At 42.1% G+C, this 12,935-nt stretch overlaps 1 protein-coding gene across 1 annotated transcript in view; it reads right to left on the bottom strand.

Moving 5' to 3' along the window:
• Window positions 1-12,935, bottom strand: part of CDH23 (cadherin related 23) — a 375,943-nt gene that overhangs the window by 248,918 nt on the left and 114,090 nt on the right. The window contains exons 6-7 of the mRNA XM_077930519.1: window positions 6,109-6,303; window positions 4,939-5,067 (exon numbers count right to left, since the gene is read on the bottom strand). Of these exons, the coding sequence (XP_077786645.1) occupies window positions 4,939-5,067; window positions 6,109-6,303 (324 nt within the window). The remainder of the gene's footprint in view (window positions 1-4,938; window positions 5,068-6,108; window positions 6,304-12,935) is intronic.

Genomic DNA, 12,935 nt, shown 5'->3' with positions numbered 1-12,935 from the left:
ATGCCAGACTGGGATCTTATTTGTGCTCCCAAAGAGGGAATAATAAGTTCATGCACACCGTTCTCATTTACACCTGGACACCTGGAAGTGTCAAAAGTAGATTGGTAGGCAACTCGCACAATGTCCATCAGGACTTCATCTTAATATGAAGCAACCCTTGGTTTCTCCAGGTCTTATCTGTATTGAGGTTTGCTTTTGAAAACAAAAGGGAACCCCGATCATTACAATTATTTTTCTGAGGATATTCTGTATATCATCATCTGCCGCTTACCTGCTGCTCAGCAGAGCAAGTGGCTATGCAGAAGAGCTGCAGATAACAATAGTTTTGAACAGGAACACAGGAAAACCCTTCCCTCACAAGGCATAAATGTGAAAGGGAGACATTGTGGAACCTACCAAACTCTTCTGCTAAAATAATACACATCTGCTTTTAAAAAGAATATGAATATTCTTCACCATCTTCCTTTTCCAGTGAAAGGGGAGTATGTATTATAGATCCCCTTTAATAAAATGTTGAGCTTCTAATAAAACACTCACAGGTAGACTTAAATATTATAAGGAGGAATTAACCAAGACACACTGAGTCTCTGGGGCAGTGACAGCACAAATCAACTCTGTTTCTTTAACATGATGTTCTTTCTTAAATGAGGACCTGGAGGAAGATGTTATCTATTTGTTATAGGGGTAGCTACTAGGCCAGAATTAAAACACATCACCCACCGTGATCACAAAATCTTTAAGGGTGTATATATAAACCGGGCCCCCAGCTTTTCCCCATGCAGATTAAAGTCCTGGGACAGCAAACTGAGGGCACTTTCAGTTGTGGACTCAAAATTTTGCAAGGGAACAATTGCTTAACTGGTTGGTTTTTCATTGAAACAGGAACCACCGAGTTGTAAAAGGAAACCAGTGCCTTCCTAATGGAACTGATGCTGTCCATTGATTGTCAACACTCCTATGCTACAATGCAGAGTTGTGCCGCTGTCACTAAGGATAACCTACAGGGCAATGCTGGTTTAAGGTGTTACTATGAAGGTGTTACTACTCTAAACCACCTTAACAGCTTGCGACCAGTTTTCTTACGGCGTCGCCTTACCCTAAATAGGATCACTCAGCTGTCTCAATCTGCAGAATGGGAACTGTTACAGGTGCCACATAATAACTCATTCTACACTCGTAATGAATCGATCTTTTTGTGTAGCAGCACCTACACTCCTGCCTATTAGCATTGTGCAGGCACCTTCGCTGTACACTTTCTGGCACCTGCTTAAAACATTTTGTTTAGGCAAGTCTGCCCAGAGATGCAGACGCTACTTGTACTTTATTAGTTTTTAGCTACCGTTGCTTTTAACTTTCCTTTTAATATTTTTAAATAGCTGTTTTTAACTTTTTAAAAAATTAGTAACTTTAATGTTTTATTTTATTCTTTTATAAACTGCTCAAGGGGCTTTCTTACAACTGAGCAGTATATAAATTCTGTTAATCAATCAATCAATTTCCCCTTTATTTGCTTGGACACTGTGTACGTGCACATGCATGCATTGGGTTTACACAAGCAGAATCGGAGTTGTATAGCCCTCAGAATATCTCACATTTTAAGAAAGAAGGCACATGCAGATAAATCGCTTGCAATGTCTCTCCCCACTTTCCTGTCTGTTATATCATGTTTAGGGGGGGAAGGGGTCACCAAGGGCACATGAAAAGTGTTTTTGTGTTACACCACAATATACTTGTTCTATAAAAATGAAACTATAGCATTCCTTCCTTCCTTTCTTCTATTATAGGATTAAGGACTTAAAAGGCAAACTGGAACCCCATATCGCAGGAGGAGGAGCTGGGGGTGGGGAGGGGAAGAGAAGGGTGCTGAAGAAAGCCGCCACAGCAGATTCCAGAGGCAAGAAATCCTATTTCGCACTCCTTAATTCCAGTCAAAGGGCTGATAGGAATCTGCTTGCAGTAATTTGCTGCAGTTTATCCAGTTCTTTTCCTTCTGCCGGCTCTTCAGTGACAGGCTGGGTGACATGCTGTTACTCGAGTGAGGAAATTAAAATTTGATGCAATAATCCCAAAAAGGAGGATTTTATTAGGTAATGTATAAAGTTTTAGATTAGGCGCTCCTGCTTGATACAGAGATAGAAAAAAAATCAGGCACGCTGCGCACCACTGATAAACAGAGAGAGAAATGTAAGTAGACAGACCAAGAACAATTGCTGGAGTCCTTTCCTGACCTTTGTTCAGCTTATTAAATCAGCATAAGAAGGAGCACCTTTCATGTATGAGAGGCCTGCATGTGCAACAAGAGCAGATAACCATATTAACACAGAAAAAGGCATGTAGACCTTCAGATTTTAGCATCAGAAACCAGAAGCAACCAATGTGTCAGTAAAGAGCCATGGAGCCACCCTGCTTACACCACCAGCAGCAGTAGGCATGGTGGTGGCAAGATTGGGGCTATGTGAATACACCTGCTGGAGCATCAGATTGGTACAGTGGTACCTCCGGTTGCGAACGGGATCTGTTCTGGAGGTCCGGCCGGATCCTGAGGTTTCGCAACTGGAGGACCGCTTCTGCAGGTTTGCCGCTTTCACAACCTGAAGTTTATGTTACCCAAGGGTAATGTACGGCGAGGTGCTACTGTACTTAACAAGCTGCCTTCTATCAGACCATTGGTCCACGTAGCTCAGTAGTGTCTACACTGACTGCCAGCACCTCCCCAGGTTTTCAGGCAGGTATCTCTCCCAGCCCCACCTGAAGATGCCAGAGACCAGACATGGGACCTTCTGAAGGCAAAACAGATGCTCTCCCACCAACCTATGGCCCTTCCCTGATTCACTACCACTCAGGTAAACTGTGGTGATGCTGGAGTCAGGAGTGTGGCTCTGCCCAAGCATACTAGGAAAATCCATTTATGACAATGTGCATCATCCAAATTCAATGTTGGTATATATGTATACTGCATGCACTTCACCATGGCAAGTTCTCTATATAACACACGTAATGTAGTAGGTCAGGATAGTGATTTTAGACATTTCTATTGCACTTGTAAGCTTAAAATACTTATGCTCATGTAGTATGTATTGAGACTACAATGTGAAAAGCGGTCTGGATAAAAATTCTCTGCAAGCTATTTCATTGCTGCTTAAAAAAGAAAGAAAGCACCCTCCCACTGATTATTTCTAGATGAAGGGAACCAATAAAGCCTCATAATTTGAGTGAAAATTATTCATTAGTGTTTCTGGATATGTTTTACATCTGTCCACTGTTCTCAGAAGCACTGAGCCAATTAGGTTGCAGAAAGTATTGGCCGGAGATACAAGCAAATCCCTTGGAGATATGAAAGCATTCAAAGAATATTGAGAGGGAAGATAGATAAGAATAATAATTCAATGCTGTTGTTTTGACGTGAGGTTTTTTTTTGTCAGGCTGAGAACAACAGAGGCAAATGTCAGCATGCACAAGCAATTTTATGTTCCTCTGTGCTCTCTCTATTGACTTCCCAAACAGTTCCCTAGAGGAAAAATACATGTCATTGTACATCCTCGATCCATCAGTCACATAGAGGACCTTCTCTGAACATTTACCTGTTTAACAGACTCCAAATGACAACAGAGAACATGATGTGGAAATCAGACAGTATAAACTCAGTGTACCCTAAGAAGAAATGCACTGGGTCAGAATTCTTATTCTCACATTAATTCCTTTAGACTAGGGCTAGCAAAGTGACCCCCCACTTGAAGTCGTTGGAGTATAACTCCCCTGACCCCTTACTCTGGTTGCAGTTGATTGGGAGTTGACTTTCCCTGCTTTGAGTCAAATTAGATAGGGGGAAAGCCAAATTAAGGTCTCTTATAAAAAAACTTGAAGACTGTATTCTTAAGAAATATTTGTATTTCATGTTAGACACAAATACTCTCCAGGGCTCCCCCTGCCCCACTACAATGTCCTGTGTAAAAAAGTCTGCTACTTGACATTAATTGTTATGTATGTTACCGAAAGTGTCAATAGAAAAGGACCATTTAGTTCCAGACACTGCTATATTGTCATTTAATTTGAGAGATATTCCTTCTACAGGCACAAGGTCATGCAGTGAAGGTGATCCAGTACATAATCTTAGATGCTAGTGGGGATTTCCATTTCTGTAATACCATATCATTCTTCTTTCCTTCTTGTTATTAATGTACTAGGCAGGATTTTTTCCGCCTCCTCTACTGCTTATATTGTCTCATGTGAAGGAAAGCTTTAATATAAAATCTGGAACGATGTGTGTGCAGTTCCTACAACCATCTGTATTAATCAGTGACTTCCCTCTTCTCCAGCTACTTATCAGCCTTTTAAGTTAAGATCAAGTGCTTTATTGGTCAAATATTTAACACACCCTTTCTTAAGGAAGGAAAGTAATAATTTTCTGTAAGAGGTCTGGAATTGCTTATATTTACAACATCAGCAGCTGTGGTACCTTCTTCTAGCTTTCACAGTTCTGAGTTGGTACATGTTTGGATAGTGAACAAATGTTTCTGCATTATTCAGAAGTGAATACTAACAAAAATAATTACTTTGCACATATCAACAACTGAGCCACTTGTCTCACAGTGGTTTCTCCCTAACAGAGTCCCATCCGGAATGGAGAAATCTCTCTCTCTCCTGTATTCCCCCTTTAACAATTTTGTAGTCCTGTACTGTATTCCAGTACCTTACAAATCTATGTTCAAATCAGATGTAAAAAACAAAACAAAAGATGTCCCCTCCCATCTTTTTTAAAGTATAGCACCTAGTTTGCCTTGTTCTGTTATCTGCTTCCTCTCCTCTCTGTTCCAGTTCCCACTTCCACTTCTTAATACAACAAAACTGCAGACAAAAGAAGATTCAATTGGGATTATGTGGGAGACATTCTCAATAGCTCTCTTAATCCTTAACAAGATGCCGATCTAAAGCTCTTACCGGAGGAGAGTTCTCATAGATGTTCGTACTGTATGGCAGGTTGATGAAGATTGGGTCCATATCTTGCACATCTGTGATGGTGATCGCTAGATTGGCCAAAGTAGAAAGTGGTTTGGTTTTATCTTGGTCCTTAAAAATGAAGAGAGGGAAAATATTGAAAGAGAATTAAATAGAAAACAATGGAAACCATTTCCTTTTAACATCTTTTCATTGCTGTCTCCTACAGCAAAGTTCTAGCTGTAGAAAGGAACCTAAAAGCTGACATATTTATTACAATTACGATTTACCCTTCACCCTATGGCCCCAGGGCAGGTTACAACAATTAAAACACAATGTTAAAAATCATTTAAAACAATTTACAATCTCAAAAACAAAGTGGGTCTATATGGTATCAAAAGACAGGCCACAGACATGTGTATTCAGCATTTGCTGGAGGTGATATAACATTTCAGCAGGGAGAGAGTTCCACAATTTCAGGGCTGCCACAGAGAAGACCCTTTCACGCCCCTGAGCTTCTGATGGTGGTAGAACAACCAAGAGGCCCCTTTTGCCAATCTTAACACCAGAGGGGGGTCTGTAGGCAAGGAAGTGGTCTTTCAGGTATTTGGGACCTGAGTCATTCAGGGCTTTATACATGAACATGAGCACCTTGAATTGGGCCCAGAAAGAAACTGGCAATCAGTGCTACAGTTTTCAGATCGGGGTTTAAGCGAAATCTAAACAGAACTCCAGCTAGTAATCCGACTGCTGCAATTTTGGGCCAACTGCAGTTTGCAAGTAATCTTCAACGGCAGCCGTATGCAGAGCACACTGCAATAATGTAGAGCATGGAGTGCAGTGGCCAAGCCACTTCTGTTCAAAAGGGCTGGAGCTGGGGAAAATCACTCAAAGCCACTGCAGTGGCCTACGTCTCCAGTGACAGGGTAAAATCCAGGAGCACTTCAAGCTGCAAACTTGCTCCTTCCAGGGGGAGTGCAACCTGCAGCCCCGCCTCTCAAGCCTGAGAACTTGGGACACATAACACCTCTGTCTTTTCAGGATTCAGCTTCAATTCATCCAGCCCATCAGATAATGGTAGAGTGAATAGAAGATCTACGTATTCTCCTTGCTGCAGATGCTTAAGATTTGTCTAGACTCTAGAACAAAAGAAGCAGGAAGCCTCCTACTCACTGTAGCGTTGACCTGAAGTTGGTAGGCCTGCGTAACTTCGTAATCCAGGGCCCGGATGACTGACACAATGCCACGCCCACTGTCAATGGCAAAGAAGTTGGACGGAGGCTGGAAAGAATACAGCACACTTCCGCCTGCTCCCTGGTCTGGATCTGTGGCATTCACTATGAAAATCGGAGTTCCCACTGGTGTGTTCTAGAAAGAACAACAGTTTAAAAAATAACATTAAATATATATATATATATATACACATGCTAAGTAAGCAGAAGTGCCTCTCTAGAACCACATTTTTCATTAAAAGGAGAAAAGAAAAATAAGGATTGCATTCCTGCATGAGAAACATTACCCAAAGATTCCAGGCAAACATTTTATTTCTGCAGTGTCTGTATGTAATATAACTGCCTGTTCTGAGAACGATTAACCGTGGAATTTTTCACTACACCATTGAAGGAAATTCCGGAGTGCCAGTTACTCTTCCTGGCAATCTCCATAGCCACCCCCCCCAAAGCTATATACCCTTTCTAAGACTATAACATGCTAATGGAATTTTAACCCTTACCCATGTACTCTAATGTAACTGGCCTCTTCTTCTGCTTAGCTTATTTGATGGGTTTCTCTCTGTGAAAATGTCATTTATTTGGCATGCAGAAGATTGGCAAATAGTTACTCGGGAGATGGTATCATTGTGTTTGCTGTGCTTCAGTCCTGCTCCACTACACCACTGAACTTCTCTTATGCTCACAAGCATAAAAAAAACACACAACACAAAATGTATAATCTGTGAAACTTTGCTATGAACAGGTTGTTATTCTAGTATGAAAAAACAAAACAAAACCCTTCTTCAGTGCACAAGGAAAGATAATGCAACTGAAGGATGTTTTGGCAAGAATCTTCGGTTCAAGAAAACCCTAAACATTAGAAAAGAAAAGCTAAGAATCTGTAAGGAGCACAACCTTATTATATCTGGTAAATGTCCAAAGGTCCAAGATTCTGTTCTGCTGTTGAAGTTAAGTAGGCTCCCCCCCCCCGCCCCCATAAACTGGGTAAATGCATTGCTCTGATGTCTTTGGGGAATGGGATATTCAATATAAAACAAATATGTAAAATAAACACAGAGCATTCTGGGACTTCTTAAATAGGCAAAACTATGTCAACATCAGCCAGAATGGCTCCCTTCCCTCATTGCCCAGGTTGGGGCTTTGATGTTTTTCTTGAAATAGCAAGCAGGGCAGCCGTGCAGCTGTCAATCATGGTGCTCCTGTTGCACTTTGATCCTTGTTGGTGTGCTTTACTTGAAGGCAGGTAATGGAAGTAGCTGTTTTGCATGCCTGTGTGCTGGAGAGGGTTGGGGAAATGGATGCCAGCAGAGAAGTGAGAGAGCAATGCTTTGGCACATGAGTTGATGAAACAAGCTCAGCATCCGAGGTACTGCTTTATACACCTCCACTGAAGGGCTGCAGGGTCCTCTTGCTGGTAGCACCAGCTTTGTGAAAAACCCAGAAGACCCATGGAGGCCCACGAAGCTGCAGAACTACCTTCAGGCACCAGGCTAAAACCAAAACCTTTGGGTCTTAACTGAACTCAGCTTAAATATGCATTTATTGGGTGTTGTTTTATTATTCTGTTTGTTGAGCAGCTGCTCTTAATCCCCCCCCCCCGCATGTTACCTTTTTGCTATGTTATTGGTCTGTTAGTTTTTTGTTTTTTTTAAACCCCAATATCTATTCTGATGCATTGATGTTTTACCATTATCTGCTATTAGAAGCTTTGAGGTATTTATAAGATAAAGCAGAGTGTAAGTCTTTAAAACAAGCTAGACAAAATGAAATAGTGCTGTATGGGTGGTTCATAAAGTTTTTTTTATGTCTCACTCTTGCCAGCATCAGTTCCCTTGCAAATCTAGAACTTTCTGCCAGCTTAATACAGTGGTACCTCAGGTTAAGTACTTAATTCGTTCCGGAGGTCCGTACTTAACCTGAAACTGTTCTTAACCTGAAGCACCACTTTAGCTAATGGGGCCTCCTGCTGCTGCCGCGCCACCGGAGCACAATTTCTGTTCTCATCCTGAAGCAAAGTTCTTAACCTGAAGCACTATTTCTGGGTTAGCGGAGTCTGTAACCTGAAGCGTATGTAACCTGAAGCGTATGTAACCCGAGGTACCACTGCATCTGTACCAATCCAAACATACTCTAAAAAGGTAAAGGTACCCCTGCCCGTACGGGCCAGTCTTGACAGACTCTAGGGTTGTGCGCCCATCTCACTCAAGAGGCCGGGGGACAGCGCTGTCCGGAGACACTTTCCGGGTCACGTGGCCAGCGTGACAAAGCTGCTCTGGCGAGCCAGAGCCGCACATGGAACACCGTTTACCTTCCCGCTAGTAAGCGGTCCCTATTTATCTACTTGCACCCCGGGGGTGCTTTCGAACTGCTAGGTTGGCAGGTGCTGGGACCGAACAACGGGAGCGCACCCCGCTGCGGGGATTCGAACCGCCGACCTTTCGATCGGCAAGCCCTAGGCGCTGAGGCTTTTACCCACAGCACCACCCGTGTCCCTAAACATACTCTAGCATCATTTTAAAGCTAGTTTGTTTCTAACAAAATGTATGAACTCTACTCATTCTCTGAGAAGAGCTTAATTACTTTTGTCATGCTTTACCCTATCTGAGTGTTAAGACTCAAACCATTACAAATTAACTATTAACATGGAGGAAGGGAGGCATTACAAATAGTAGCAGACTCAGATGAGGTCTGAGTGCATTGTTCACCATAAGAATAGAAATAATATTCAGAAGGATAAAGCTGCTCTTCTTTTAGTCTTAGTCTTCTTTTTGACATGCAAATCTGCTCTGGTCACCAGTGATTATCAGCCTGGCTGGCTGCAAAAGTGAAGAGTTGGATTTCAGAGTCATTGTGCTTCATACAAAAGGCCTTAATGTCAGGCTTTGAAGAGAATTTGTTCTCTAACCCCCAGGCAGTTCAGACTAAGCACTGGGGTCACAAATGTCATACGGGTTTGGTCCTTATTTTGTCATACCAGTAGATGAGAGAGCATCTTACAGCAAAGATTTTTCTCACTTTTAAACTGTAAGGTCAATTGATCATCTCCTATTTGACCAGATTTCCCTTTTGGTTTTGGCCTTAGAGGGGAAAATATATAAGAACAAGGCTTGAAATATAAACTTTTTTTATTTAAGCTGTACAGGAGAGAGTCTTTTACATTTGTACAGTGTTTATTAAAAAATGATATGCTGTTTAAAACAAACCAACAAGCCTCTAAGAGGTGTACATTGTGATAGGAGTTTTATGGTCTTAGATATATGGTAATGTTCGTAACCGCACATACATAGGTCAGCACAGGAAGACCAACCTGGAACCATTTTGATTCCTAAACTGACCAAATGTTTTCTCTGCAAGGTCAAACTGGAAAAGTCTCCCCATTGTCTCTTTCCTCACAAATCCTGTCTTAAGGACACATTTAAGATATGAATAGGGTGTGAGCCTGTGACCTGGCCCAGGAAATAAGTATTTTACCACTACAAAAGAATGGCCAGGCTCCCCAGGAAATCCAATCAAGTAACTTGCCAGACAGGAGATAAACTGCTACAGGAGAAAAACAACATGCAAATGTTCTGTTTTAGACCGCCTTTTCTGGGATGTATCTGAGGGGTGGTCTTAGGTTACACCCCTTCTGTGATGTATGCATAATGTTTCTGGGGGTGGTCTTGATCTAGAGGATGGGAATTTCAAAAGTCTTTATAAGCCCTTGCACAGCATTTTTGTGGGTCCTCCTCTTTTCCTGCATGTAAGGGGAGCACCCTGTTGCAACAGATCAATAAAGATCAAGCTTACTAGCTGCTTTGCTTCTCAATATTCTCTGGTTGGCCTCTGTTATTCTCTCCTACCAATAGGGAACCTATGTAAGGACTCTATATGGGCTCTTGGATACCCCATAAGGGAAAAGGGCATATATTTATTTACAACAACATAAAACAATATAAAACATTCTACTGTATATTTTGGAAAGTGACTTGTCCGTTCGGACGCCTCTAGAGATATTGCCATCAAACTTGGCACAAAGGTTCCCAAGGTGGGGGTGGCGATCTTTGTCAATGCTTTGCACGCTGGCCACCATTCTGAATCAAGATGGCAGACCAAAACATGACTTTGGCGCAACTTCACTCATTTTTTGGCATAGGTTACATGTATAGGGTCCCAGGGTCAATCCCCAGCATCACCAGAGCTGAGTTAGACATATCTATGTGAGAGTACTCAGAGTTGCAGTTTTATAGCTTCTTGCAGGGTGTGTGTGTGCTGTCGGGGGGATATAATGAGCCACAGCACCCACAAACACTTCCTCATTGACGTTACTGTCAGGATCAAATCCTTAGGCATATTCACCACTGAAGCTGCCCTGACCAGTCAATGAAAAAGACTGCTCACATAAAAACTCTGGATCACAACCTGCCTGATTAGTTACAACTGTTAACTTGACAAAAGATACTGATGTCAATGGAAAACATGTCAATAACAAGTGCCTACATCTGTAATATTTGCTTTCTGAATAACAAGGAAATTGCTTTCCCCTACAATGAAAACACACTTAACTCTTTCACAGGCATTCACTTCTTAGTGCCTCTTTACATACCCTGCTGTAGCTCAACACCTATGTCAGACACCATGAAACTGAGTCAAAATCTGTACTGGCATTTACATTTTTTGCAAGTATTTATCACTGTAAATGTCTTTAGACTGACAATGTTTGCACTTAACAGTGGAAAATTCAGTGTAGTCTTGCCAGAATGACTTGAGTCAATACTAGAAACATGCAAATGTACACAACGCCTCGCTGAAAAATTAAATGTCCAAATATACTTTAAATGTTGTAGATAACCAGAGGGATAATTAAGCACCTTATAATCCTCACAGTATTTATTTTCTAAGTGATGATCTGCAATGTTTAAAGTATATTATAAAGCCCCACTCTTAGTGAGGAACCTAATCTTCCCTTCCAAGATGGAACACAGGTAACTTCATGCTGATCATTTTGGAAATAGAACAGAGCCACATTCCAACTAAGGAGAACTGCAGGATACTCAGGGAACCCCAAAGCATTTATTCTGAACCTCCCTCACACAAAAAGGGGTACATTTTCCCCAAAACATGTTTTTCATCCTCCTTTGTGACTATCTTCATATGTTCTGGTTAGAACTCATGTGAGATGGATTCTTTCTTTAAACAGTTATTCTGAGACAGACACTGGCATGGAGATGTCAGCAGCTACTGCCACACTAACCTAAAACAACACCTGGGCCGCTCTCTCAGTCCATCTCCTATCAGCCCCACAAAATGTAACTGAGGGAAACAGGATAAGAGGCTGCTCTGAGACATCATTCCCTCTAATAAGACACACACACCAGGGACACAGTGAAACATTTAGTTGCATGTCCCATTTTTATCTGCCTGCAGCCAATAATCAAGTCCATTAACTCTGCAAACATGTTAATGGCAAGAATGCAGTTCCAAGAAGCATCTGAGACTTGGTGGGGCAATCCCATGTGTTAAGTTATTGCAACCTTGTTCACCCTTGAAGTGGGAGGGTGGGAACAGATGTTCAAATGCTTAATTTTTGCATCATCATCATCATCATCATCATCATCATCAACAACAACAACAATACATAATGCACCTTACCTTGCTGCATTGCATCAAAGAACTTCTCTTCCTAGGCTATGTTCCTAGACCAGGCTAAGGAGGAAAGTGTTTCACTTGTGGGACACGTGAGGGAGCTCAGCTCCCCTCATCCAAGGGTACAGATCATAAATAGTGGAAACCTCCTCAACTTTTGATAAAAATGTAGTACATGAAGCCATATTTCAGAAAAGTGAAAATCCGGAAACAAACGTTGTTGAGCTGCTTTTTGGCCAAAGTTGTTCAGCTATTTTTAAGGAAATGTGCCAAAATCTAGACTTCCAACATAGGTTGACATACATCTATATTTTCAGCAGTTTCCACCGCCCAGACATTGCTTCCGACTGCAGTATTCCAGCTATGTCTGGAAAATGCTAGATGTATGGCAACCCTAACATAGAGGTACTTATTCCATAGAGACTCTTCTCCAAGTAAATACAGTGGTACCTCAGGTACAAACGCCTCAGGTTACAAACGCTTCAGGTTACAAACTCCACTAACCTAGAAGAGTTACTGAAATCGTGTGCTGGCGGTGCAGCGGCAGCAAGAGGCCCCATTAGCAAAAGCATGCCTCTAGTTAAGAACAATTTCAGGTTAAGAACGGACCTCCGGAATGAATTAAGTTCGTAACTAGAGGTACCACTGTAGATGGAGCGTCATGTGTTGCCACCTTTTAGCAAACTTCTCAGAGCCTCAGCACAAGAAAGGGGGCTTGGGGCTCCCAGGGACAGAGAGAGCTCCGAGTGGCTGTCTGCTCCTGCCTTCCCTTCCCTGCTGCTGCTCCCATCCCATAACTGGAAGTCATTCTGGCTCCCATAGGAAGCACTGGGAGGTTATTAATTATGTGGTCAGAGTAGAGACTATGCCATCTGCTTTCTTTCATACAGCTCTGAAGAACTATGAATTGGACAGATTGAGTGCCAGGGACTCAAGTCCTTCCTGGGTATGCTGAATAACCTGACATAGGGAGACCTCCAAGTACTGCCTTGGTATTCTGGAGCAGGAAACCCTGCTCTAACTGATGTGAAGTATATCAGGGCTTTACAAGAGAGGATTGAATCCAGCAAACCTCTACCACGAATAAATTGGACTTCAAGAACACAACAAGACAGCTACTGTACAGAAGCTATGTCAGTGTAT

The sequence above is a fragment of the Podarcis muralis genome, chromosome 6, assembly GCF_964188315.1.
Source record: "Podarcis muralis chromosome 6, rPodMur119.hap1.1, whole genome shotgun sequence".
In the NCBI taxonomy this organism is placed as follows: Eukaryota; Metazoa; Chordata; class Lepidosauria; order Squamata; family Lacertidae; genus Podarcis; species Podarcis muralis.
This window is presented reverse-complemented; position numbering and strand designations above follow the sequence as displayed.